Here is a 26934-nt window from a genome sequence, read left to right on the forward strand (position 1 = left end):
GATCTGACAGCTGAAGTAGAGACCATCTGGGGACTCGGGACTTGGTGGCTTCGGTGTACTGCAGGTCTTCATTGGCGGCGGAACCTTGTGGGCCCCGGCTGTTCTCTGGATAGGCGTCTCCTACCCTCGGGCCTGCCCACACGTCACCTGTTGTATTTTGTAATTGACTGTCTAAAAGCAGTATTCGACCTGTTGTGCACATTTGCCACAATAAATTGTATTTATTGGACTATCTATTGACCGTTCATTTGCGCCCCCTGTTGTGGGTCCGTGTCATTACACTTCCCCAACAGATTACAATTTGTACATGTAAATGGGGAATCTTCTTCACAGACTAAGGTTAATTATGGAGTTCCACAAGGTTCTGTGCTAGGACCAATTTTATTCACTTTATACATGCTTCCCTTAGGCAGTATTATTAGACAGCATTGCTTAAATTTTCATTGTTACGCAGATGATACCCAGCTTTATCTATCCATGAAGCCAGAGGACACACACCAATTAGCTAAACTGCAGGATTGTCTTACAGACATAAAGACATGGATGACCTCTAATTTCCTGCTTTTCAACTCAGATAAAACTGAAGTTATTGTACTTGGCCCCACAAATCTTAAGAAACATGGTGTCTAACCAGATCCTTACTTTGGATGGCATCACCCTGACCTCTAGTAATACTGTGAGAAATCTTGGAGTCATTTTTGATCAGGATATGTCATTCAATGCGCATATTAAACAAATATGTAGGACTGCTTTTTTGCATTTGCGCAATATCTCTAAAATTAGAAAGGTCTTGTCTCAGAGTGATGCTGAAAAACTAATTCATGCATTTATTTCCTCTAGGCTGGACTATTGTAATTCATTATTATCAGGTTGTCCTAAAAGTTCCCTGAAAAGCCTTCAGTTAATTCAAAATGCTGCAGCTAGAGTACTGACAGGGACTAGAAGGAGAGAGCATATCTCACCCATATTGGCCTCTCTTCAATGGCTTCCTGTTAATTCTAGAATTTAAAATTCTTCTTCTTACTTATAAGGTTTTGAATAATCAGGTCCCATCTTATCTTAGGGACCTCATAGTACCATATCACCCCAATAGAGCGCTTTGCTCTCAGACTGCAGGCGTACTTGTAGTTCCTAGGGTTTGCAAGAGTAGAATGGGAGGCAGAGCCTTCAGCTTTCAGGCTCCTCTCCTCTGGAACCAGCTCCCAATTCGGATCAGGGAGACAGACAAAACTTTCCTTTTTGCTAAAGCTTATAATTAGGGCTGGATCAGGTGACCCTGAACCATCCCTTAGTTATGCTGCTATAGACTTAGACTGCTGGGGGGTTCCCATGATGCACTGAGTGTTTCTTTCTCTTTTTGCTCTGTATGCACCACTCTGCATTTAATCATTAGTGATAGATCTCTGCTCCACTCCACAGCACGTCTTTCTCCTGGTTCTCTCCCTCAGCCCCAACCAGTCCCAGCAGAAGACTGCCCCTCCCTGAGCCTGGTTCTGCTGGAGGTTTCTTCCTGTTAAAAGGGAGTTTTTCCTTCCCACTGTCGCCAAGTGCTTGCTCACAGGGGGTCGTTTTGACAGTTGGGGTTTTTCTGTAATTATTGTATGGCTTTGCCTTGCAATATGAAGCGCCTTGGGGCAACTGTTTGTTGTGATTTGGCGCTATATAAATGAAATTGATTTGATTTGATTTAATGTCCTCTATTGTAGCAAGACGTCATTTGGAAACACTTAGCAGTTTTCCAAAAAGAAAGAAAAAAAATGCAAGCAGCCATGATGATGAATCTAAGGAGAATCAGTTTGGTTTGTTGTCAAATGCAGAAAGCAGGCGCAGAAAGACGAGAAAACGACATTGTTTAATTCTCAAACGTACCAAAGTGCAGTACTGACACGAATCGCCCCAGTGCCAGTTCTCAGCAAAATGCCTCTCTGGGCAGGGCTGACACACTGTGGACGTGACCACTGTGCAGTGTTGCTTCACGGCTGTGCCAGGAGGGCATTGGTCACACAGCAGCAGGTCGGAGGTCACAGGGTCACGGTACTGGTACTTTGGAGGTGCAGTTGGCTGCTGGAAGGCCCAGGAAAGAGAAGCCGTGAAGAGCTGCAAAATAAAGAAAACAGCACGCTGTAATGAAACTCTTCTCAAAAACAGGCCACGTGGGTGCTCCCAGTGGACACGCACAGGTAAAGAGATTTACTCTATTCTATGTGTGGAATGAGGACACTAGAGAACATCTGGAGACAGAATCTTGACCATCTCCATCAGTCTGGAAATGGACCAGATAAACATCTGTTGTGTGCCTCTGTTTTTCATCTTTGCCAAGATATTACTCAAATCTATTATGCAGAATCTCATGAGGATCTCGTTTCTGTTCCCATGTTCTCACAGTCAGTGCAGCAAAGGGATGATGTGATTTTCTGCAGAAGATTTCAAACAATTCGCACTTCTGTTTCAGCGTTACCATCCTTCTGGATCACTTCATAAAATTTCACATTTATTCTGTGAAAATTTGATGCATAGTATGAGGGCATATAGTAATGTGCAAAAGTGCCAGGCACCCTCAATTTAAAGCAAAAAAAGTTTTCTTTTAATTATCACTGGGTCAATGGAGAACTCTGGAATGGGCCAACACTCCAATTTCAACAAAGATCAATAAAGATATCAATTAATTTTCAGTGTACAGACCTAATTTTCAAAAACAAACTTGAATTATTACGACACTCTGTATGACAGTACAAAAAACAACAACAACGTGATATGATTTCTTGACAAAAATGCAAAATCCACCTAAAAGAAATGTAGCCTTTCAAGATATACATTTTTAATGATTGCACAATTTAATTTACATTTATTCAGAAATATTTTTTGTAGTATTTATGTATTAATATTTCATTTATTAGTAATACAAACCCAAATTTAAAAATGTGATGGCTTGGGGGGAAAAACTGATTTATGCATTTAGTTTGATTTCATTTCTGACAGTATGAACCAAAGATATAACATGATTTGATGCAAAAGCAGTATCCATGAAAAGCTGTCTTTGATAAGCATAGATAGGCAGAAAATCTCCAGTTTGTCAACAAATGCATGAGAAAATTACTGAAATGTTTAAGAGAAAGATTGAAAACGGTTTGCAGATTTCTCCCTGTACTGTGTATAATATCACTAAATGATTCAAGGAATCTGGAGGAATTTCAGTGTGTAAGGGGCAAGGGTGCAAGCCTAAAATGAACACCTGTAATCTCAGATCCCTCAGATGGCACAGCATCAAGAACCATAATTCATCAATAGCTGATATAACCACATGGACAAGGGATTACTTTGGGAAACCTTTATCAAGCACTACAATACAAAATTACATTCACAAATGCCACTTGAATCTTTATTGTGCAATAAAGTAATGATGCCTTATGTTAACCTTTTCCAGAAGCAGCATCAACTTCTCTGGGCTTGGGCCATCACACAGTGGAAACGTGTATTGTGGTCAGTATTCCAAATCTTTTTGGGAAGAAATGGACACCATGTGTTCCTGATCAAAGATGAAAAGGACCATCCAGATTGTTATCAGCAACAATTCCAAAAAACAGGGTCTGTCATGGTATGGAGTTGTGTCAGTGCTCCTGGCAAAGGTAATTTACACATCTACGATGGCAGCACTAATGCAGTAAAGTACACCGATATTTTAGAGTGCGGCTGTCAAGATATCTTTTCCAGGGACATCCACACATTTTTCAACAAAACAATCTAAAACCACATTCTGCACACATTACAAAAGCATGGTTGTGATCCTGAGCTTTGACCCTATGTTTAATAAGTAAATAATATTCTCGGCCTTCTGATTGTTCTTGATGATCTTTGGATGAATTTGCTGACCTCTGGTCCTGATCACTGAGTTTTGATCCTGATTGTATCACAGCCTGCCTTTAGTGGTTGTCTTGTTCACTGTTTGTGGATTTTAGTTTGAGTTTTGGGAGTTGTGAGCACACTGTTCCTTTATTTTAACACTTTAACTGTGATTGAGTTGTGGTTTGGTTGTTTTTGTTTGTTCCTTGTGTGTGACTGAACGCTTTGAGCGTTTGTCTCTGTTTGACTCACATGCAGTTTCACTTTTCACTCTACAGTATTTGCTCGTTTCTCCCTGCGTGCCTGTGGGCGCAACCCTTTCACCTTGTCTTCAGCACAGCTGCACACCTGCCTGCAGAATGGTCATCACCTCATGGTGTGTAAGCTCCTTGTTTTCCCTCTCTGTTTCGCTCTCGGTCCATGCCCAGTTGCCCGTAATGACAGATATTCGCCCGAGTTAGACCGCCCTCCAAAAGCATGTTATTGTATTATTATCACTTACTGAGATACACAACACATGGAATCACATTAACAATATTACTTGCTAGGGTGTTCCCTGGAGGTTAGCATTAGTTTGCACACAAATTCTCTATATCGGCTTGCCAAAGGCAGGCCGATAATGTCATTATCCTCCCACGAATTTGGTATTTATTTCCTCACTAGCTTTTACAAAATGGAAGAGGACAAAAATGTGAAACATTACATTTAGACAGAAATACAGCTGTGTGGGAGCGGATTCCACCATTGTGCATTCCTTTTTCCACCAATCAACCAATGGACATCGCGTTGTCATCGCTCGGCTTGGCAGCCGCCGTGTCACCTTGCTGTAAAACGCCCACTCTGATTGAAAATGAATGGCAGCTGGACATTTTGCCTCTTACTGTTGTTGCTAATGTAACCAGGTGGTAAATGCATGTTCTTTCTTTGATGAGTGAACAGGGACAAACCGGCAATCTGTGCATTCTGGAAAAGTCCAGCACGGCTCTCCGGCTACAGCCGTCAGCCCTGTTCAATCAGTGTTGCCAACTTGCCGACTTTCTTGCTAAATCTGCAGACTTTCCAAACCCTCTTGAGGAGTTAGTTTCTCAAAAGCAACTAGCAACAAATCTAGCGACTTTTCCTGGCGTCACTGGAGACTTTTCTGGTGTTTGCCGACTCAGATCTAGTCTCTGTTCTCACCGAACGGTAGCGGGTCTCCCCACCTCCGCTGCTGCTGCAAATCCAAAGAGCCCTATTTCAAAGCACTGAGCAGAGGGATGTCTACAATCCTCCGCGTTCAAACACACACGCAATGCCTACGCGGCGGTTCCCGTATTGAATTTCAAACCTGACTCGGACTCGCTCAGCCTACTCACCTCGTTTGATGCACTGTGACGAATTAGTGTCCAGACTTTGAGGAGCCCTTGTCTTGAGAAGTTATGTTATTTTAAGACGTAATAGCCAATTTTAATGGCAAAATAAACAAACAAACCAACAATCAAGTTTATTTGTAGTTCTAAATATTATGAAGGTGTTTTTACTCACTTTTGTGTCTATCATAACATTTTTTTTTCAACATACATTAACAGTAAAACGAACAGCAAATGAACAAAGGACGAGGCCACAAAGAGACATAAAAAAAATTAAATTGTACAATAACAAAAGTAAAAGCATTCTTTAACATTAATTCTCTTCATAAAATTCCTTATAGAGCGTGGCAGTTTTAGGACATTTGGAAGAGTCTATAAGCTTAATACTGCTTATATTTGTGCTAATTCAGCCAAACGTCCGTGTAAATTCCTTTTCAATACTCTAGATTTATGAATATGGAATTTACCAAACAATGTTAAAATGTTGATAATTCAATGATCTGTCCCACAACGTTTTTTCCCTTCAGCATCATCATGACGTCATACTATGCAAATAATATGCAAATTTGATGATGATGTCATTTAGCGACTGGCGACTTTTAGGACAGCCAATAGCTACTTTTCTTACTGAGGAGTTGGCAACACTTCAATAAACAGACTCTGCTGTCAGCAGGTGGCACTGATATGATAATTTGTCCATTGTCAAGCATAAATTCCAACCTAAAAGCCGCATATGTGATTGAGCATGCACATGCACGTGCACATCCTCGTGCACGTGCGCACACATGATCGCGCATGCGCACACGTGATTGCACATGTGCATGCCCACACATGCACGTGCACACGTAAACACAACATGCGCATGCACGCACATACAAAACAAATCCACTGTGCTGAGGACGTACACAGTCTTTTTTTGGTAGTGCCGACCAGGCTCCATGTGCGTGTGCGCGGAGGACAAAGACGCTCCCGAGACATAATTTGATTGAGCTAACTGATGCTGCTAATTCACACCCACACACAAACAAAACAAATAAACTGTGCTGTCTGGAGGCTGTTAACAGGAAGAGAGAAGAAAAGCTGGACTCATTTCTGACGTGATTTTTTTTTCGCTACACTGAGGACATACAAAGTCAACTAACCCGGTTGCGTGTGTGCGCGTGCAGGGGACAACGACACAATAATTTGATTGAGCTAACTGATACTACTTGTAACATTACACACATACACACAAAATCCACTCTGCTGTAAGCCGTCTGGATGCATGAAGAACTGTTCACATGAAACACTGATGTGATTTTTGGCTGGACTGAGGAACTACACTGTCTTTTTTATGGAAGTCCAAAGTCTGTTGTGTGGGCCGCTGAAGAGGAGGTACTGCTGGCCCACCACCACCAGAGGGCGCCCTGCCTGGAGTGCGGGCTCCAGGCACCAGAGGACGCTGCCGCCTGACAGGAGCAGCCAAGGTGACAGCTGTCACCTATCAACTGAGACAGCTGTCATCCATCAGCGGAGGGGTATATCAGCTGGATGGCATCTCCACCTCATTGCCGAGATATCGCTCAATCAAAGAGGTAACGAACTCAGCCAGTTGTTTCATTCAGAGACGTAATACTTTGTTGCTTGTGCTTAGGACACTGAAGACCATATTGGACGTGTTTGGATAAGTACACATATTCCTACACTTCAGTGTTGTTTTGTGATTAGAGGTGGAGGTGGTATTTCCACCTTACGTGTTGCTGGGTGCAGCCGCGCCCACACCTGACTGTTTCTGTTCCTCGCCAGCAGTACCGGATCCGACGAGCGGAGGCAGTGGCCACCTGGGAGTTCGGGACTTGGCGGCTCCAGTATTCCCGGGGTTCGGTGGCAGAGGAAATCGGGTTGGTTCCAGTTCGACTTGGACAGACGTCTCCTATCGTCGAGCCTGCCCACACGACACCGCTGTAATTGGACTCAATTTCGAGATTGTAATCTGTTGTGTTTGTTGTGCCTGTTTCACAACAGTAAAAGCAGTGTTATTTGACTCCTCCATTGTCCGTTCATTTGCGCCCCCTGTTGTGGGTCCGTGTTCCTACACTTTCACAACAAAGTCAGTGCACAGCATCACTGTACTACACATCACAGTGGAACACCAAAATGTAAGTTCCTTTTCTGTTGTTTATAAATTAATAAAATATCAAATTACAAGGATCTATTTTAGCTGTTATATAAAACAAATAATGAATGTTTTTACATTGTTTCAATGGAACAAATATTTAATTCATTGAAAGCTGGAACATACTCGGCTTCGCCTCGTTGAATGGTATGTTCCAGCTTTCACCTCATGAAATATTCGTACCATTGAACTCATAAACATTCATTATTTGTGTAACATTTAGTCCGCTCACTCATCCCTCTTGCGTCATGATGATGAGAAATAATTATGTGATTTATTGCTGTCAAAATGAACACGTAACTAAAAAGCAAATTTGTTTGAAGGATGATTATTATAAACGATGATTGGCATCATAACTATTCACAGCAGTGTTGCATTGTGCAGTTAGTTCATAGCCTAGTTTTAGGTCTGTTTGTCAGGATTAACTATACGCTAACAAAAACTCAGCATAATATTAAAATTATAAAATGTGTCAAGCAGGCTAATTCAAATCAGTTCAAATCAGTTTTATATATATAGCGCCAAATCACAACAAACAGTTGCCCCAAGGCGCTTTATATTGTAAGGCAAGGCCATAATAATAATTAAGGAAAAACCCCAACGGTCAAAACGACCCCCTGTGAGCAAGCACTTGGCAGCAGTGGGAAGGAAAAACTCCCTTTTAACAGGAAGAAACCTCCAGCAGAACCAGGCTCAGGGAGGGGCAGTCTTCTGCTGGGACTGGTTGGGGCTGAGGGAGAGAACCAGGAGAAAGACATGCTGTGGAGGGGAGCAGAGATCAATCACTAATGATTAAATGCAGAGTGGTGCATACAGAGCAAAAAGAGAAAGAAACACTCAGTGCATCATAGGAACCCCCCAGCAGTCTACGTCTATAGCAGCATAACTAAGGGATGGTTCAGGGTCACCTGATCCAGCCCTAACTATAAGCTTTAGCAAAAAGGAAAGTTTTAAGCCTAATCTTAAAAGTAGAGAGGGTGTCTGTCTCCCTGATATGAATTGGGAGCTGGTTCCACAGGAGAGGAGCCTGAAAGCTGAAGGCTCTGCCTCCCATTCTACTCTTACAAACCCTAGGAACTACAGGTAAGCCTGCAGTCTGAGAGCGAAGCGCTCTATTGGGGTGATATGGTACTATGAGGTCCCTAAGATGGGACCTGATTATTCAAAACCTTATAAGTAAGAAGAAGAATTTTAAATTCTATTCTAGAATTAACAGGAAGCCAATGAAGAGAGGCCAATATGGGTGAGATATGCTCTCTCCTTCTAGTCCCTGTTAGCACTCTAGCTGCAGCATTTTGAATTAACTGAAGGCTTTTCAGGGAACTTTTAGGACAACCTGATAATAATGAATTACAATAGTCCAGCCTAGAGGAAATAAATGCATGAATTAGTTTTTCAGCATCACTCTGAGACAAGACCTTTCTAATTTTAGAGATATTGCGCAAATGCAAAAAAGCAGTCCTACATATTTGTTTAATATGCGCTTTGAATGACATATCCTGATCAAAAATGACTCCAAAATTTCTCACAGTATTACTACAGGTCAGGGTAATGCCATCCAGAGTAAGGATCTGGTTAGACACCATGTTTCTAAGATTTGTGGGTCCAAGTACAATAACTTCAGTTTTATCTGAGTTGAAAAGCAGGAAATTAGAGGTCATCCATGTCTTTATGTCTGTAAGACAATCCTGCAGTTTAGCTAATTGGTGTGTGTCCTCTGGCTTCATGGATAGATAAAGCTGGGTATCATCTGCGTAGCAATGAAAATTTAAGCAATGCCGTCTAATAATACTGCCTAAGGGAAACATGTATAAAGTGAATAAAATTGGTCCTAGCACAGAACCTTGTGGAACTCCATAATTAACCTTAGTCTGTGAAGAAGACTCCCCATTTACATGAACAAATTGTAATCTATTAGATAAATATGATTCAAACCACCGCAGTGCAGTGCCTTTAATACCTATGGCATGCTCTAATCTCTGTAATAAAATTTTATGGTCAACAGTATCAAAAGCAGCACTGAGGTCTAACAGAACAAGCACAGAGATGAGTCCACTGTCTGAGGCCATAAGAAGATCATTTGTAACCTTCACTAATGCTGTTTCTGTACTATGATGAATTCTAAAACCTGACTGAAACTCTTCAAATAGACCATTCCTCTGCAGATGATCAGTTAGCTGTTTTACAACTACCCTTTCAAGAATTTTTGAGAGAAAAGGAAGGTTGGAGATTGGCCTATAATTAGCTAAGATAGCTGGGTCAAGTGATGGCTTTTTAAGTAATGGCTTAATTACTGCCACCTTAAAAGCCTGTGGTACATAGCCAACTAATAAAGATAGATTGATCATATTTAAGATCGAAGCATTAATTAATGGTAGGGCTTCCTTGAGCAGCCTGGTAGGAATGGGGTCTAATAGACATGTTGATGGTTTGGAGGAAGTAACTAATGAAAATAACTCAGACAGAACAATCGGAGAGAAAGAGTCTAACCAAATACCAGCATCACTGAAAGCAGCCAAAGATAACGATACGTCTTTGGGATGGTTATGAGTAATTTTTCTCTAATAGTTACAATTTTATTAGCAAAGAAAGTCATGAAGTCATTACTAGATAAAGTTAAAGAAATACTCGGCTCAATAGAGCTCTGACTTTTTGTCAGCCTGGCTACAGTGCTGAAAAGAAACCTGGGGTTGTTCTTATTTTCTTCAATTAGTGATGAGTAGTAAGATGTCCTAGCTTACGGAGGGCTTTTTTTATAGAGCAACAGACTCTTTTTCCAGGCTAAGTGAAGATCTTCTAAAATAGTGACACGCCATTTCCTCTCCAACTTACGGGTTATCTGCTTTAAGCTGCGAGTTTGTGAGTTATACCATGGGGACAGGCACTTCTGATTTAAAGCTCTCTTTTTCAGAGGAGCTACAGCATCCAAAGTTGTCTTCAATGAGGATGTAAAACTATTGACGAGATACTCTATCTCACTCACAGAGTTTAGGTAGCTACTCTGCACTGTGTTGGTATATGGCATTAGAGAACATAAAGAAGGAATCATATCCTTAAACCTAGTTACAGCGCTTTCTGAAAGACTTCTAGTGTAATGAAACTTATTCCCCACTGCTGGGTAGTCCATCAGAGTAAATGTAAATGTTATTAAGAAATGATCAGACAGAAGGGAGTTTTCAGGGAATACTGTTAAGTCTTCAATTTCCATACCATAAGTCAGAACAAGATCTAAGATATGATTAAAGTGGTGGGTGGACTCATTTACATTTTGAGCAAAGCCAATTGAGTCTAATAATAGATTAAATGCAGTGTTGAGGCTGTCATTCTCAGCATCTGTGTGGATGTTAAAATCGCCCACTATAATTATCTTATCTGAGCTAAGCACTAAGTCAGACAAAAGGTCTGAAAATTCACAGAGAAACTCACAGTAACGACCAGGTGGACGATTGATAATAACAAATAAAACTGGTTTTTGGGACTTCCAATTTGGATGGACAAGACTAAGAGTCAAGCTTTCAAATGAATTAAAGCTCTGTCTGGGTTTTTGATTAATTAATAAGCTGGAATGGAAGATTGCTGCTAATCCTCCGCCTCGGCCCGTGCTACGAGCATTCTGGCAGTTAGTGTGACTCAGGGGTGTTGACTCATTTAAACTAACATATTCCTCCTGCTGTAACCAGGTTTCTGTAAGGCAGAATAAATCAATATGTTGATCAATTATTATATCATTTACTAACAGGGACTTAGAAGAGAGAGACCTAATGTTTAATAGACCACATTTAACTGTTTTATTCTATGGTGCAGTTGAAGGTGCTATATTATTTTTTCTTTTTGAATTTTTATGCTTAAATAGATTTTTACTGGTTATTGGTGGTCTGGGAGCAGGCACAGTCTCTACGGGGATGGGGTAATGAGGGGATGGCAGGGGGAGAGAAGCTGCAGAGAGGTGTGTAAGACTACAACTCTGTTTCCTGGTCCAAACCCTGGATAGTCACGGTTTGGAGGATTTAAGAAAATTGGCCAGATTTCTAGAAATGAGAGCTGCTCCATCCAAAGTGGGATGGATTGTTGGGGAAAGTGTAGTGACACGGACCCACAACAGGGGGCGCAAATGAACGGTCAATAGATGAGCCAAAAGGTAACAATTTAATGTTGTGAATGTGCACAACGAATATACAGACAATCTCAGAATCTGATAGCAGTCAATACACAAAGGTGGGGTGTGGGCAGGCTCGAGGATAGAAGACGTCTGTCCTGAGAAGAGCTGGAACCACACGATTTCCGCCGCCACTGAACCTGGTGAATACTGGAGCCGCCAAGTCCCGAATTCCCAGGTGATCACGGATCTGGTACTGCTGGCGAGGAGCACAAACAGTGAGATGTGGGTGTGTGCACACCCAGTAACCAAAACAGTCAGAAGGTGGAAAGTCACCTCCACCCCTAATCACACACTCGTGCAGCTCCTGTTAACCACTTATCTGGTTGGGGTATGAAGCGAAGCCGTCGCTGTTCACACCAAACGCCAATCCAGCAGATAAGGCTCACAACAGGAAAGCGGCTGCAAAAAGAGTTCAGACTATGACACAGTTTTCAGTACAGCAGAGAATATTACCTTCACAGGTAGATGATATCTCAGCAATGAGGTGGAGATGACGTCCGGGTTTTATGGAGCAGTAAGATGAAGTGTAGATGGGTGACAGCTGTCATGAGATAATGAGTGACAGCTGTCACCCCCGGCTGTGTCCGTGGCGGCAGCGCCCTCTCGTGCCTGAAGCCCGCACTTCAGGCAGGGCGCCCTCTGGTGGTGGACCAGCAGTACCTCCTCTTCTGGCGGCCCACACAACATGGATGCCGTCTCTCCTAACAAGACCAGGTTTTCCCCAGAAGCTTTGCCAGTTATTTATAAAGCCCACCTCATTTTTTGGACACCACTCAGACAGCCAGCAATTCAAGGAGAACATGCGGCTAAACATGTCACTCCCGGTCCGATTGGGGAGGGGCCCAGAGAAAACTACAGAGTCCGACATTGTTTTTGCAAAGTTACACACTGATTCAATGTTAATTTTAGTGACCTCCGATTGGCGTAACCGGGTGTCATTACTGCCGACGTGAATTACAATCTTACCAAATTTACACTTAGCCTTAGCCAGCAGTTTCAAATTTCCTTCAGTGTCGCCTGCTCTGGTCCCCGGAAGACAACTGACTATGGTTGCTGGTGTCGCTAACTTCACATTTCTCAAAACAGAGTCGCCAATAACCAGAGTTTGCTCCTCGGTGGGTGTGTTGCCAAGTGGGGAAAAACGGTTAGAAATGTGAACGGGTTGGCGGTGTACACGGGGCTTCTGTTTAGAACTACGCTTCCTCCTCACAGTCACCCAGTCGGCCTGCTTTCCCGGCTGCTCGGGATCTGCTGGAAGGGAACTAACTGCGGCTAAGCTACCTTGGTCCGCACCGACTACAGGGGCCTGGCTAGCTGTAGAATTTTCCACGGTGCGGAGCCGAGTCTCCAATTCGCCCAGCCTGGCCTCCAAAGCTACGAATAAGCTACACTTATTATAAGTACCATTACTGCTAAAGGAGGCTGAGGAATAACTGAACATTTCACACCCAGAGCAGAAAAGTGCGGGAGAGACAGGAGAAGCCGCCATGCTAAATCGGCTAAGAGCTAGTAGCTGCGCTAAGCTAGCGGATTCCTAAAAACATGCAAAGTGAATAATGTGTAAATAATTTAGAGGTGATTCAGCAGAGGGAGTGTTTTAGTTAAGGCACGTGAAGATTACACTGTGAAACAAATCGTTATCTAGTTAACTAGATCAATCTAACTGCGCAGATTAAACAGCTAACAGATACAGCAAAACACCGCTGTGCTCCGGAACAGGAAGTGATACAATACAGTGAGTAATTCTTACCTACAATAGACCCAACAGGCTAAATGTGATGGGATCGAGGAAAATTTGAACTTTCTGAGATTTTGATACCACCTGAAACCCAAATGCTATGATTAACCAACATTGGCTGGTTTTTAAAAGGTTTTTAAAAATAGAATCCTGAGGTATGGTTTCAAGGCTGGCATTCCAAATAAAACTAACAAACAAATGTTAAGCATATTTTGGTGAGATATTTTCAGATATGACAGACTGGATGTTACAGTTACATGTTAGAATAACAATTTAATAAAAAACCCAATTCCACCAAAATATTGCCATCCAACACATTTTCACTCTTTCCTGGACATATGACAGTGCACCATGTGCAGGGTTTTCCTAGATCCCATCATATATTTTAGATATAATCAACAGTAGTATGAGCATTCAGCTTCATATTTTCAATCTTTTGTTTATTCAGGTTGAAGATTGTGGAAGCTCAAAAGATGACAGTGTCAATCATAAATAGTCCATCAATGTGTTTTTTTTTAAACTTATTAATTTAAAATCACAGACACAAGATACCAGAACTTTTCATTAGCAACACCAGCCCTTCCCTTGGAAGTGATAATAATAACATGATTTTATTCTGGGCCCGATGGCTGATTATCTATTTCATTACCGGTGTACTGAACCCCCCCCCAAAAAATAAAATAAAATAAAATCGGCGACACCGGCCCTAGCATGTACTGGTAATGAAATGTTGGCCTGCTAACCGTAGAGGCAAGGCTAATAATACACCATACCACCCTCCAAAATCATGTCATTGTATAATTATTGTAATACAGGGTGTTTTAAAAAATTTTATATCATTTGAGATAATATCTGAATAACTACATAATCTAGGCAAATGAAGCTAAACTAACTTAATGTTGATCACAATATGATTTATTCATCAAAATTTGAATGAGAAATTCACAGGTATGTGGATTTCATGAACAATTTCACAACTTTTCAATGTGCACCGCCTGTGACACGGCACACGTCAAGTTGGTTAACACGCCAAACTGTCATTGGAGGAATCTGGGTTTTCAGACTCGCTCTGCTTATAGGCTTCCTGGGGCTTTGCCAAAAAAATGTGTCTTGAACCTGTTTGACCATCTCTTTCAATACTGGTGGTCGTCCAGATCCTATTTTGACCTGCTCAGACAGACTTCCTCTTTTACCTTTTTTGCACAAATCTGCATTGTCGTTGGTGCATTTCTGGGGAATTATCACACAAATGCACGCAGCACAGTCTTGTTTGACTGTGTTTGAGCATACTCTAATGCACAAAAGGCCTTTTTCCTTTTCCAGTGAATGGCACTCCTACACTTGAAAAGAAAAAACATTATATATAGAATTTTGAGTTATTTCTACACATGCTGTTTGAAACCACTCGTAAAGTAAAGTAGATTACAAAATGATATAAATTTTTCTGAAACCCCCTGAATATTTAAAAAAACATTTGATAATTGCCTTCTTGAAGTTAGTGCACACCCTATGCTCAGAAACTGGTACCGCAACCACTACAAGTGAGCTTCTGCACACATATCAAACCCAGAGATTGTGCACATGCTCCACCCATAAAGTGGCTGCTCAATAGCCTCAAATTTGTGTGTTATTGCTGGAAAAGGAACTGAAGGGTGAGTCAAAACTGAAGGTATCAGTAGGCGAGCACGTTTGACATGTAGCCATGCAGCTGCTGGAGACCACATGCAGGCCAGATGTCACACAACACACTGGAGCCTGTCAGATCTCAGATCTGTGGACTTTCCCTGTGGCTGGGATCCATCCTCACTGCTTGGACAAACTGTCAGTAGCCTGTCCATGCAATGTCAATGCATGCCTGCATGTGGTTTCTTCTTCCGTCTTGTCTGTGCGCATGAGATGAATAAACTGGCACAACAAATGAGTGCAACCATAAACGCGCATGCAGGAGTGTGTGCACACGCTGGAATGTAGGTGTTGCTGTGTGCATGGGTTCATAGTATTGGTTTGTGTGCACTGCGGTCTTTGCTGGCCGCTGTTCATAAAGAGGTTACTGGGCTTTCCCCATTCACCACCAGAATACAAAACGCTCACCCACTCTGTTATACAATTTGCCCACCACACACCATTAATCTGCTGTCTGCATGTGTGTGTGTGTGTTTGTGCTTATCCGAGTTACCTAAGTGTACACAGCCTTCATCCATAAAATACAGTTTACTGTGTGCATGTGTGTATGTGAGGAACAAAAATGAAACTCGAAAAGGACTCAGTAGAGTGCATACACATGTCAGCTCCCTGCTTGTACTATTAAATAAAATAACGCAATGCTAAAATACCCTCGGTGGTATGAGCACTGTGTTCTTTATAACTTGTAGTTGTTTAGATCCTACTGTCTAACATACAATTTGTACATGTTCAATAAAGCCCCTCTATCTATCTATCTATCTATCTATCTATCTATCTATCTATCTATCTATCTATCTATCTATCTATCTATCTATCTATCTATCTATCTATCTATCTATGTTGTGCAAATCAAGGAATATTTGTAGGTCACCCTCTGTGCATTTGCAGGTATTAATGAGACAAATTTAACTCCACAGGAAGTTAGCTTAGTTAGCGTGCATGCTAATGTGTGCAAATTTGTTCCAGATGTGTTATTACATTCCAAAAACAGTGGTTTCAGTTTTAGAAATGTTTATTTCTTGCTAGCTTTTACATAACAAATGACAAAGAGGTTATATTAACACACAAATGAAACAGAGTTTTGCAGCTAGCTAAACCAGCCTGTGATGTCATAATGCTAACGTCTGCAAAATGTCATCTAAATCACTTCAGAGGTGTTATTAGGTTCCAAAAACAGCGGTTTCAGCTTTAGAAGCATTTATGTCTCGCTAGCTTTTACATAATATATGAGAAACATGTTGCACAAACACATAAATGAAGCGATTTTAAACAGACCTGCCATTGACGCTATGTGCAGCTCTACTCTGATTGGCTGTCACCCCCCCCCCCCCCCCAAAAAAAAACCCCAGAAAAGATTGAAACAGAAAGTGACATTTTAACCACTTAAAATACCTCTTAAAAAAGGTCAAGGTTAGCCATCTTTGAACTTGTCCAAGGTCTATGTCCCAAGAATGTTCCCTGTGAATTTCAAGACTTTGGCAGTAGTAGAACTGGACTTATGCTGAGCAAAGACAGACGGACAGACGGATGCAAAGCCTTCGCAATACCCGATGGCCATATTTGATGGCTTCGGGTAATAACGCAATGCTAAAATACCCTTGGCCGTATGAGCATAAAAATAGGAAACAGAATGTGACCTTTTGACCTCTTAAAATAGGTCAAGGTTAGCCATCTTTGAACTTGTGCAAGGTCTGTGTCCCAAGAATGTCCCCTGTGAATTTGAAGACCCTGGTAGTAACAGGACTGGACTCATGCTCAGCACAGACAGATGGACGAATGGACGGACACAAAGTCTTTGCAATACCTGATGGTCATATTTTGGCCTCGGGTAAAGATGTATATGGGTTCGTCCCACTCCACTGACAGTCAAACAAAGCAACACCTATTTGGAGATTAAAAATCATTAAAGTCATATTTTTCCAAAGCTTCAGAAAATCTTAGACATGCTCCTTGCATATTCCCCTCCAGTTTAACACCATAACTCAAGAACAATTAATGACCATCATCTTGTAAAATACTAATTCAAAAGGGCATATCATTTTAAAAAAGTGACATATATATGGGTACGTTTAATGCACTAGATCAATCCAAAAGGCATGTTTATCTTGCATATGTTATACAACCCCTGGCAAAAATTATGGAATCACCAGCCTCAGAGGATGTTCTGTTGTGTGTTGGGGGGTTTGGCTGGACATTTGGGTGTTCTTTTCTTTTCTTTGCTCTCCAGGTGTTATGCAAACTGATTTATTGTCTGTGGAGAAGGTGCTGGCAGAAGAGTCCTTCACCCTCATCAACGTAATGTGCAGCACCTGTGGATGGTGCTCTCGTGCAACCTTAAAGACTTTCAACTGAAGCAGATAATGAGATGGCGTTCTGCATTTAAGCCATGTGTGATTCAAGCAGAATTGCCGGGAACTCGACCTTGTGATGTTCGTTTGTGAGACGCTGAGGACCGCGCCTGGGTTTGACACATCGTGCCTGTGAAGGAGGACGGGTGAGGGACACATGCTGTCAGCACACATCAGAGGTGATTTGATTGTCTGAATAATTGTTAACAGTAATTTGGTATTTTGTTACGCAGTATATGTGAATATTGATGAGAGTTGTGCAGCTCGCTTCTCACTGCCGTGGCGTGCGGACAGATGATCCTCCACCTGTTGTGAGAAGCTGCTCATTTACATAAAGCTTAAATTCAGACCTGAATGTGTTGCTGATAGTGTGTGCCTTTGAAGGATATTGATTGTAGCTGCTGACTTACCTCACCTTTTCTATCCTTCGCAGAGTCGGTTTGTCGTGTCCACCTGGGGGGTGTTTGGCGGTGAACGTGGGTCCAGAAGCGCCGGGCTTCGATCCTTTTGGGCGCTGGAGAGCGCGCCGTCCTTCACTCCGCTAGACAGGCGCATTTACGTTTGTACACTTTGTATTGCACAGAAAGGGGAAAATAAATTGTTTTGTTATTGGAACCGCTTTCTGATTATTTAGCGCTGGGTTCAGTCAGACGCAGGTCCGCTCCTCAACCCGCGTCGACACATAACATGTTCATTCAGTTGTTTAATTTTGTAGAAAAAAAGCAGATCACAGACATGACACAAAACTAAAGTCATTTCAAAAGACAACTTTCTGGCTTTAAGAAACACTATAAGAAATCAAGAAAAAAAGATTGTGGCAGTCAGTAACGGTTACTTTTTTAGACCAAGCAGAGGAAAAAAATATGGAATCACTCAATTCTGAGGAAAAAATTATGGAATCACCCTGTAAATTTTCATCCCCAAAACTAACACCTGCATCATATCAGATCTGCTCGTTAGTCTGCATCTAAAAAGGAGTGAACACACCTTGGAGAGCTGTTGCACCAAGTGGACTGACATGAATCATGGCTCCAACACGAGAGATGTCAATTGAAAAAAAGGAGAGGATTATCAAACTCTTAAAAGAGAGTAAATCATCATGCAATGTTGCAAAAGATGTTGGTTATTCACAGTCAGCTGTGTCTAAACTCTGGACCAAATACAAACAACATGGGAAGGTTGTTAAAGGCAAACATACTGGTAGACCAAGGAAGACATCAAAGCGTCAAGACAGAAAACTTAAAACAATATGTCTCAAAAATCGAAAAATGCACAACAAAACAAATGAGGAACGAATGGGAGGAAACTGGAGTCAACGTCTGTGACCGAACTGTAAGAAACCGCCTAAAGGAAATGGGATTTACATACAGAAAAGCTAAACGAAAGCCATCATTAACACCTAAACAGAAAAAACAAGGTTACAATGGGCTAAGGAAAAGCATTCTTGGACTGTGGATGACTGGATGAAAGTCATATTCAGTGATGAATCTCAAATCTGCATTGGGCAAGGTGATGATGCTGGACCTTTTGTTTGGTGCCGTTCCAATGAGCTTTATAATGATGACTGCCTGAAGAGAACATGTAAATTTCCACAGTCATTGATGATATGGGGCTGCATGTCAGGTAAAGGCACTGGGGAGATGGCTGTCATTACATCATCAATAAATGCACAAGTTTACGTTGATATTTTGGACAATTGAAAGGATGTTTGGGGATGTTTCAAGATGATAATGCATCTTGCCATAGAGCAAAAACTGCGAAAACATTCCTTGTAAAAAGACACATAGGGTCAATGTCATGGCATAGGGTCAGTGTCAACGAGTAGATCTGATATGATGCAGGTGTTAGTTTGGGGGATGAAAATTTACAGGGTGATTCCATAATTTTTTCCTCAGAATTGAGTGATTCCATATTTTTTTACTCTGCTTGGTCTAAAAAAGTAACCGTTACTGACTGCCACAATCTTTTTTTCTTGTTTTCTTATAGTGTTTCTTAAAGCCAGAAAGTTGTCATTTGAAATGACTTTAGTTTTGTGTCATGTCTGTGATCTGCTTTTTTTCTACAAAATTAAACAACTGAATGAACATCCTCCGAGGCCGGTGATTCCATAATTTTTGCCAGGGGTTGTATACGTGTCTTCCACCTGCTCTACACTGCCACCTGGCTGGATGGATGCTGGAAATCAGCAGCAGTTGTAGTTTAATTTACCTGCCACCTGCAGGACCTGTGTGAGCTTGTTGTAGGGAATCATCTTATTGTCACATGCATGAAGGAAATTAAAAGCACATATAACCGAAGTTACATATCACTTGAAATGGACTTGTTTGTCTCTTTCATTTCAATTCAATTTATTTTCAATTTACTTTCCTTTATATAGCGCCAAATCACAACAGAGTTGTCTCAAGGCACTTCACACAGGTAAGGTCTAACCTTACCAACCCCCAGAGCAACAGTGGTAAGGAAAAACTCCCTCTGAGGAAGAAACCTCAAGCAGACCAGACTCAAAGGGGTGACCCTCTGCTTGGGCCATGCTACAAACATAAATTACAGAAATAATTCACAGAACAATTCACGGACGAATATACAAGAATTGCTGTTGGTGCACAGGACAGGAGGATCGCCAACACAAACACAACTCCCATCTCTGGATGGAGCTGCACCTTAAACAGAGAAAAAACAGAATCAGGCATCAGAAAGACAAAAAATACTGTATAATTTGCCAGCATTAATCAACAAGAAAAACAGAATATTAGGTGATCGCCGGCCACTAGCCCTAAGCTTCACTAAAAGACGCAGAATTTAGGTGAAGTTGAGGCCGCAGCCTGCTCCAATTACTAATAACATGAATTAAAAGAGTAAAAAGCGTAAACCAAAAACTGTACCAGTATGCTAGCCATATGAAAGGGAAAATAAGTGCGTCTTAAGTCTGGACTTGAAAGTCTCCACAGAATCTGATTGTTTTATTGACGCAGGGAGACCATTCCACAGAACAGGGGCATGAAAAGAGAAATCTCTGTGACCCGCAGACTTCTTATTCACCCTAGGGACACAACGTAGTCCTGCACCCTAAGAACGTAAAGCCCGGGCCGGTACGTAAGGTTTAATTAGGTCAGCTAGGTAGGGAGGTGCCATCCATCCATCCATTTTCTTCCGCTTTATCCGGAGTCGGGTCGCGGGGGCAGCAGCTCAAGCAAAGCTGCCCAGACCTCCCGATCCACACACACCCAGAGGGAGGTGCCAGTCCATGAATAATTTTATAGGTTAGTAGCAGAACCTTGAAAATCTGATTTCATTGGGACAGGAAGCCAGTGAAGAGACGCAAAATGGGTGTAATGTGGTCGAACTTTCTGCTTTCGTGTCAAAGGTCTGGCTGCAGCATTTTGAACCAATTGGAAACCCCTAATGCTAGACTGCAGTAAACCAGAAAATAGAACATTGCAGTAGTCCAATCTAGAAGAGATAAACGCATGGATGGCTGGATTTCACAGCCTTTTTCGAGGCTCCTAAGATTACCACTGAATGTACAGCTTTTCATCAAGCTGGAGGCCTTACAAACAAACCTAAAGATTACAGCAGAAATATCGTAGGGAATCTATGGTAGGGTGTAGTGCATCCTAAAATACTGCATTTTTTTTTTTTGTTTGTTTTTGTTTGGTCTCTGAAACCATTTCTGCACCTGTTGCCTTAAAAGAAAAGGAGTTCTTGCTTGTCTTTCAAATGGTGCATATATACTTACCTTGTCTTTTTAGGTTAAGAAGATTTGTAAAAATGCATTATTACAATACATAATTTAATTGGATAAACACCTTATTCATATGATCTCAGTCCAGACATGTCATCATGTTCTGTTTAATCAGTATGATGCAGGTGCAGGGTTTCTGGGATTTTATAATGAAAATATAACTATCTTCATCCCTGCAGTTTATCCTTGTGTGTCTCCACATTTACTACCAGAGGTGGGACGAAGTCACCAGCAAGTCACTCTCAAGTCATGAATCGGCAAGTCTCAAGTCAAGTCCCAAGTTAAGTCTCAAGTCATAATGACCACCAGTTGTTTGCATGCTGACTTGAGACTTGACTTGAGAGTGACTTGCTGGTGACTTCATCCCACCTCTGGTTACTACTGTATCTTGCAGACACACCTGCTATCATATACCTCCAATGTAGCTCCATCTGCAAAAGCTACACTTTCAATAAACATTCTTTTCTGAGGGATTCTCGTTTTTCAGGCTAACAGACTAAAGTAAACCTATTGCAGAAATACTGTGTTTTAGAGTCACATTTCAATAAAACATGGCCAAGTCCATCTTGGGAATGTGTAGCAAGTAATTTTTTTTTCTTCCAAGTGCTAAAAGTTAGCTAATTTAAAATGGCTTTTTGGATTTGTTGTTTCACAGTAAAAAGTGTATCAATGGCCAATTTAATGGCTTCTATTACAAAATTGCTTCAGAATTTTCACCAACTTCTGTTAGAACTCCATTATATTTGAGTAATCTCACAAACGAAGACCCAACCAACCAACAAACAGATGCAGATAGAAAAAAATGGCTTTGGTAGAGATAATGGGAGGTGTGTGTACATCTAAAATGATTCTGAAACATCTTATTCACAATTAATAGAATTCAGTTTGTTTCACTGAAATGGACTCGAAACAAACAAACATCTCTTAGCACTCGGAAGTAATATAAATTCCACAAGAAATGATAATGTGACTTCCAAGATTATGAGATTTGCAGTTGTTGTGGGGCTTAGGCAAAAGCCAAGGTATGTACCCTGTAAGGTGACTATTCAATATTCTGAAGGCCCACTGGTCCAAAGGTCCATCAGGCTGGATGTTGAGATGGCATTATACCCAACTGAGAAGCCCCTGAGAGACGGAGGAGCATGCAGGTGGACCACCTGGAGCTAAAGTGGACCACCTGGAGTCCACCTGGAGCTAAAGCTTCCCACTGTCGCCAAGTGCTTGCTCACAGGGGGTCGTTTTGACCGTTGGGGTTTTTCCATAATTATTGTATGGCTTTGCCTTACAATATAAAGCGCCTTGGGGCAACTGTTTGTTGTGATTTGGCGCTATATAAATAAAATTGACAGCACTTCCCTGCTGTGTGGTCAGAAGCTGAACGAGGACGAGCCATGGAGAAACTTTCAAATCCCGAGGCTGATTAGAGAACCGAGAACTAGAGAACCGAAAGGTGATGCTGCTGTTTTAAACAGTTTGCTAGCTAACTAGCTGACCGGCCTTCTTTATGGACCATCAGACCAGTGGACCTTTAGACCTTTGTATTAATGATGCCTCCCTCCCCCCCGCACCCCTGTAAAATGCAGTGAGTGATTGAATGAATGGTTCCATTTACTTGAAATTAACATGATAATGCAAAAACAAGAAATGCTATCTATTATATTTTATATCTCCAAGTAAAATGTGCATATAATGAGGAAAAACATTAAAATTTGATGCACCAGATCAACATAAAAAGAAAGTCTATGTTGCTTACGTAATATACTGTATACACCACCTGCACCTTGTTGCAGGGAACAGTCTTATCACATGCGTGGTGGAGATTAGGAGCAGGTGTGATTGAAATAAACTTCACAACATATTGACCTCCAGAGATGTTTGCATCAGTCATTTATGACTCTGTATGTATATTTGTGCGTCTGTCACTCTGTGTTGCATACGGACTGATACACAGAAAAATGAAAATTAAAAATGCATGCGTCCTCTGTGTTCTGTTGCTTTTTCCACCAAGAGTCACTGAAAAAGGTAAAAATAGATGAATGGTCTTCACACACCATAAGAGAAACTGAAACTTCAAACAGTTTGGGGAGCATGGCGGTTTTTCCGGCAAAATCTACTGACTTCTGAGTACATCTTTTGGTGGCAGGCTTTCATCCAGAGTGACTTCCTGAGCAGTACCATGACTGCACATGTTTGTTTGGAGCACGGGTGGCCCCAGTGGGATTCAAACCCATAATCACAGTCTTGATCTTTAAATTAGGAAGTGTATATACACAGTATTAAGCCATGAAGCCACATCCAATCAATCTTGAAATGTCAGGAGGGTGGAGTGTCCAGATGGACTGACTGTGGGTCACCTGGTTTTTACAAATCTGGTTACGGTTACACTTGCTGTGTGGACTTTAATCATCGGTTCACGTTAGGATGAGTTTACTGGCAGGACTGGGCAATCCTCAGGCACAGCCGGTGACCCTGACCACATGTGGAAGCGGTTAGGGCTGCACTGTTTTCAGATTCTACAATACAACACTAACGTGGACGCACTCCAGCCACAATGTTATCTTAAAGAATAGATTTTAGTGACATTTAGTTTAGCAGGTAACGTCGGGTAAATAAAAACGTTAATCACCTTTTGGAACAAATGTGGATCCTGGGTCATTTTAAATATTTTAAAGATGTGCCTCCCATTGAATTTCAGTTTATAAGGACTTTGGTGACTCTGAATTGACTGTAGGTATGAGTGAGAGCGTGAATTCGCCCTATTGCGTTTAAAATCCCACAAATCTTTGGAGAGGTCGCTGCGCTGCGAGATCTCAGTAACACTGAGAACTGCATTGAGACGCTCTGATCACGCAGCACTTTAACCGCTGCACACGGACAACACCATTAACATCGCAACATAAAACTATTTTTATATTGTGCCTAAAACTCTCATGAATATATTCTCTGGGTTTATAGACGTTGTTATTGTGTTTGTTTTATTTAACAAGCGAGAATCACAGGCTGTCTCTCTGTTATTTTCAGTGGGAGCTGCTGTGATCTACGCTCACTTCCTGATCATGTCGTTCTGGGGGAAAATGAAGTTTGCTCTTTAACATCTTGATTATTGTTCTTTACAACACTATTTGTCCTGTTTGTTCCAGACTAATATATATAATATGTCTGAAATTCGGTTTCCATTTATTAAATTCCACGCAGATTAAACGTAGCAGACACGGATTATTTGTTATAATTGTTTTAGCAAGTTTTCAGGGTGTCATGCATGCAGTCTCTTATTAACGTGATGAAAAGCATAAAAAATATATATTTTTGTAGTATAGTATTCATTTACAATTGTCATCATGTGGATTCTCTATGTTGTTTTAACTGCAGTGACTCTCTGGCGCACAAGGGATTATGGGATACATGAAAACCCTGGATTGATGGTTTTAGAGTATCCCAGAATCCTTTGTGCGCTGGGGAGGGAGGCTTGATAATAGGTCAGCTTAATGCTAATTTTAACATTGAAAATGCCATAGACATGCTAACGCGTTAGCATTGGTCCCGTTTTTAAGTTATAAAATACAACTATCAACTGTTTCAGAAGACCATAACAGGTTGGTTTAACATAAAAAAGGTAAATATTACTCACAGGCATATGCTCTTTAGAGTTTTAGCAGGGAAAAATTAAGATTAAGCAAAATCAATCAATCAATTCAATCAATTTTTTTTTTTATATAGCGCCAAATCACAACAAACAGTTGCCCCAAGGCGCTTTATATTGTAAGGCAAGGCCATACAATAATGATGTAAAACCCCAACGGTCAAAACGACCCCCTGTGAGCAAGCACTTGGCTACAGTGGGAAGGAAAAACTCCCTTTTAACAGGAAGAAACCTCCAGCAGAACCAGGCTCAGGGAGGGGCAGTCTTCTGCTGGGACTGGTTGGGGCTGAGGGAGAGAACCAGGAAAAAGACATGCTGTGGAGGGGAGCAGAGATCGATCACTAATGATTAAATGCAGAGTGGTGCATACAGAGCAAAAAGAGAAAGAAACAGTGCATCATGGGAACCCCCCAGCAGTCTACGTCTATAGCAGCATAACTAAGGGATGGTTCAGGGTCACCTGATCCAGCCCTAACTATAAGCTTTAGCAAAAAGGAAAGTTTTAAGCCTAATCTTAAAAGTAGAGAGGGTGTCTGTCTCCCTGATCTGAATTGGGAGCTGGTTCCACAGGAGAGGAGCCTGAAAGCTGAAGGCTCTGCCTCCCATTCTACTCTTACAAACCCTAGGAACTACAAGTAAGCCTGCAGTCTGAGAGCGAAGCGCTCTATTGGGGTGATATGGTACTACGAGGTCCCTAAGATAAGAAGGGACCTGATTATTCAAAACCTTATAAGTAAGAAGAAGAATTTTAAATTCTATTCTAGAATTAACAGGAAGCCAATGAAGAGAGGCCAATATGGGTGAGATATGCTCTCTCCTTCTAGTCCCCGTCAGCACTCTAGCTGCAGCATTTTGAATTAACTGAAGGCTTTTTAGGGAACTTTTAGGACAACCTGATAATAATGAATTACAATAGTCCAGCCTAGAGGAAATAAATGCATGAATTAGTTTTTCAGCATCACTCTGAGACAAGACCTTTCTGATTTTAGAGATATTGCGTAAATGCAAAAAAGCAGTCCTACATATTTGTTTAATATGCGCTTTGAATGACATATCCTGATCAAAAATGACTCCAAGATTTCTCACAGTATTACTAGAGGTCAGGGTAATGCCATCCAGAGTAAGAATCTGGTTAGACACCATGTTTCTAAGATTTGTGGGGCCAAGTACAATAACTTCAGTTTTATCTGAGTTTAAAAGCAGGAAATTAGAGGTCATCCATGTCTTTATGTCTGTAAGACAATCCTGCAGTTTAGCTAATTGGTGTGTGTCGTCTGGCTTCATGGATAGATAAAGCTGGGTATCATCTGCGTAACAATGAAAATTTAAGCAATACCGTCTAATAATACTGCCTAAGGGAAGCATATATAAAGTGAATAAAATTGGTCCTAGCACAGAACCTTGTGGAACTCCATAATTAACTTTAGTCTGTGAAGAAGATTCCCCATTTACATGAACAAATTGTAATCTATTAGACAAATATGATTCAAACCACCGCAGCGCAGTGCCTTTAATACCTATGGCATGCTCTAATCTCTGTAATAAAATTTTATGGTCAACAGTATCAAAAGCAGCACTGAGGTCTAACAGAACAAGCACAGAGATGAGTCCACTGTCCGAGGTCATAAGAAGATCATTTGTAACCTTCACTAATGCTGTTTCTGTACTATGATGAATTCTAAAACCTGACTGAAACTCTTCAAATAGACCATTCCTCTGCAGATGATCAGTTAGCTGTTTTACAACTACCCTTTCAAGAATTTTTGAGAGAAAAGGAAGGTTGGAGATTGGCCTATAATTAGCTAAGATAGCTGGGTCAAGTGATGGCTTTTTAAGTAATGGTTTAATTACTGCCACCTTAAAAGCCTGTGGTACATAGCCAACTAACAAAGATAGATTGATCATATTTAAGATCGAAGCATTAAATAATGGTAGGGTTTCCTTGAGCAGCCTGGTAGGAATGGGGTCTAATAAACATGTTGATGGTTTGGATGAAGTAACTAATGAAAATAACTCAGACAGAACAATCGGAGAGAAAGAGTCTAACCAAATACCGGCATCACTGAAAGCAGCCAAAGATAACGATACGTCTTTGGGATGGTTATGAGTAATTTTTTCTCTAATAGTTAAAATTTTGTTAGCAAAGAAAGTCATGAACTCATTACTAGTTAAAGTTAATGGAATACTCAGCTCAATAGAGCTCTGACTCTTTGTCAGCCTGGCTACAGTGCTGAAAAGAAACCTGGGGTTGTTCTTATTTTCTTCAATTAGTGATGAGTA

At 41.2% G+C, this 26934-nt stretch overlaps 1 protein-coding gene across 1 annotated transcript in view; it reads right to left on the reverse strand.

Moving 5' to 3' along the window:
* Nucleotides 1–26934, reverse strand: part of LOC117514667 (tumor necrosis factor receptor superfamily member 11B-like) — a 105852-nt gene that overhangs the window by 46871 nt on the left and 32047 nt on the right. Inside the window, exon 2 of the mRNA XM_034175237.1 lies at nt 1870–2097. Coding sequence (XP_034031128.1) covers nt 1870–2097 — 228 coding nt within the window. The remainder of the gene's footprint in view (nt 1–1869; nt 2098–26934) is intronic.

Source organism: Thalassophryne amazonica, chromosome 7, assembly GCF_902500255.1.
Source record: "Thalassophryne amazonica chromosome 7, fThaAma1.1, whole genome shotgun sequence".
Classification (NCBI taxonomy): domain Eukaryota; kingdom Metazoa; phylum Chordata; class Actinopteri; order Batrachoidiformes; family Batrachoididae; genus Thalassophryne; species Thalassophryne amazonica.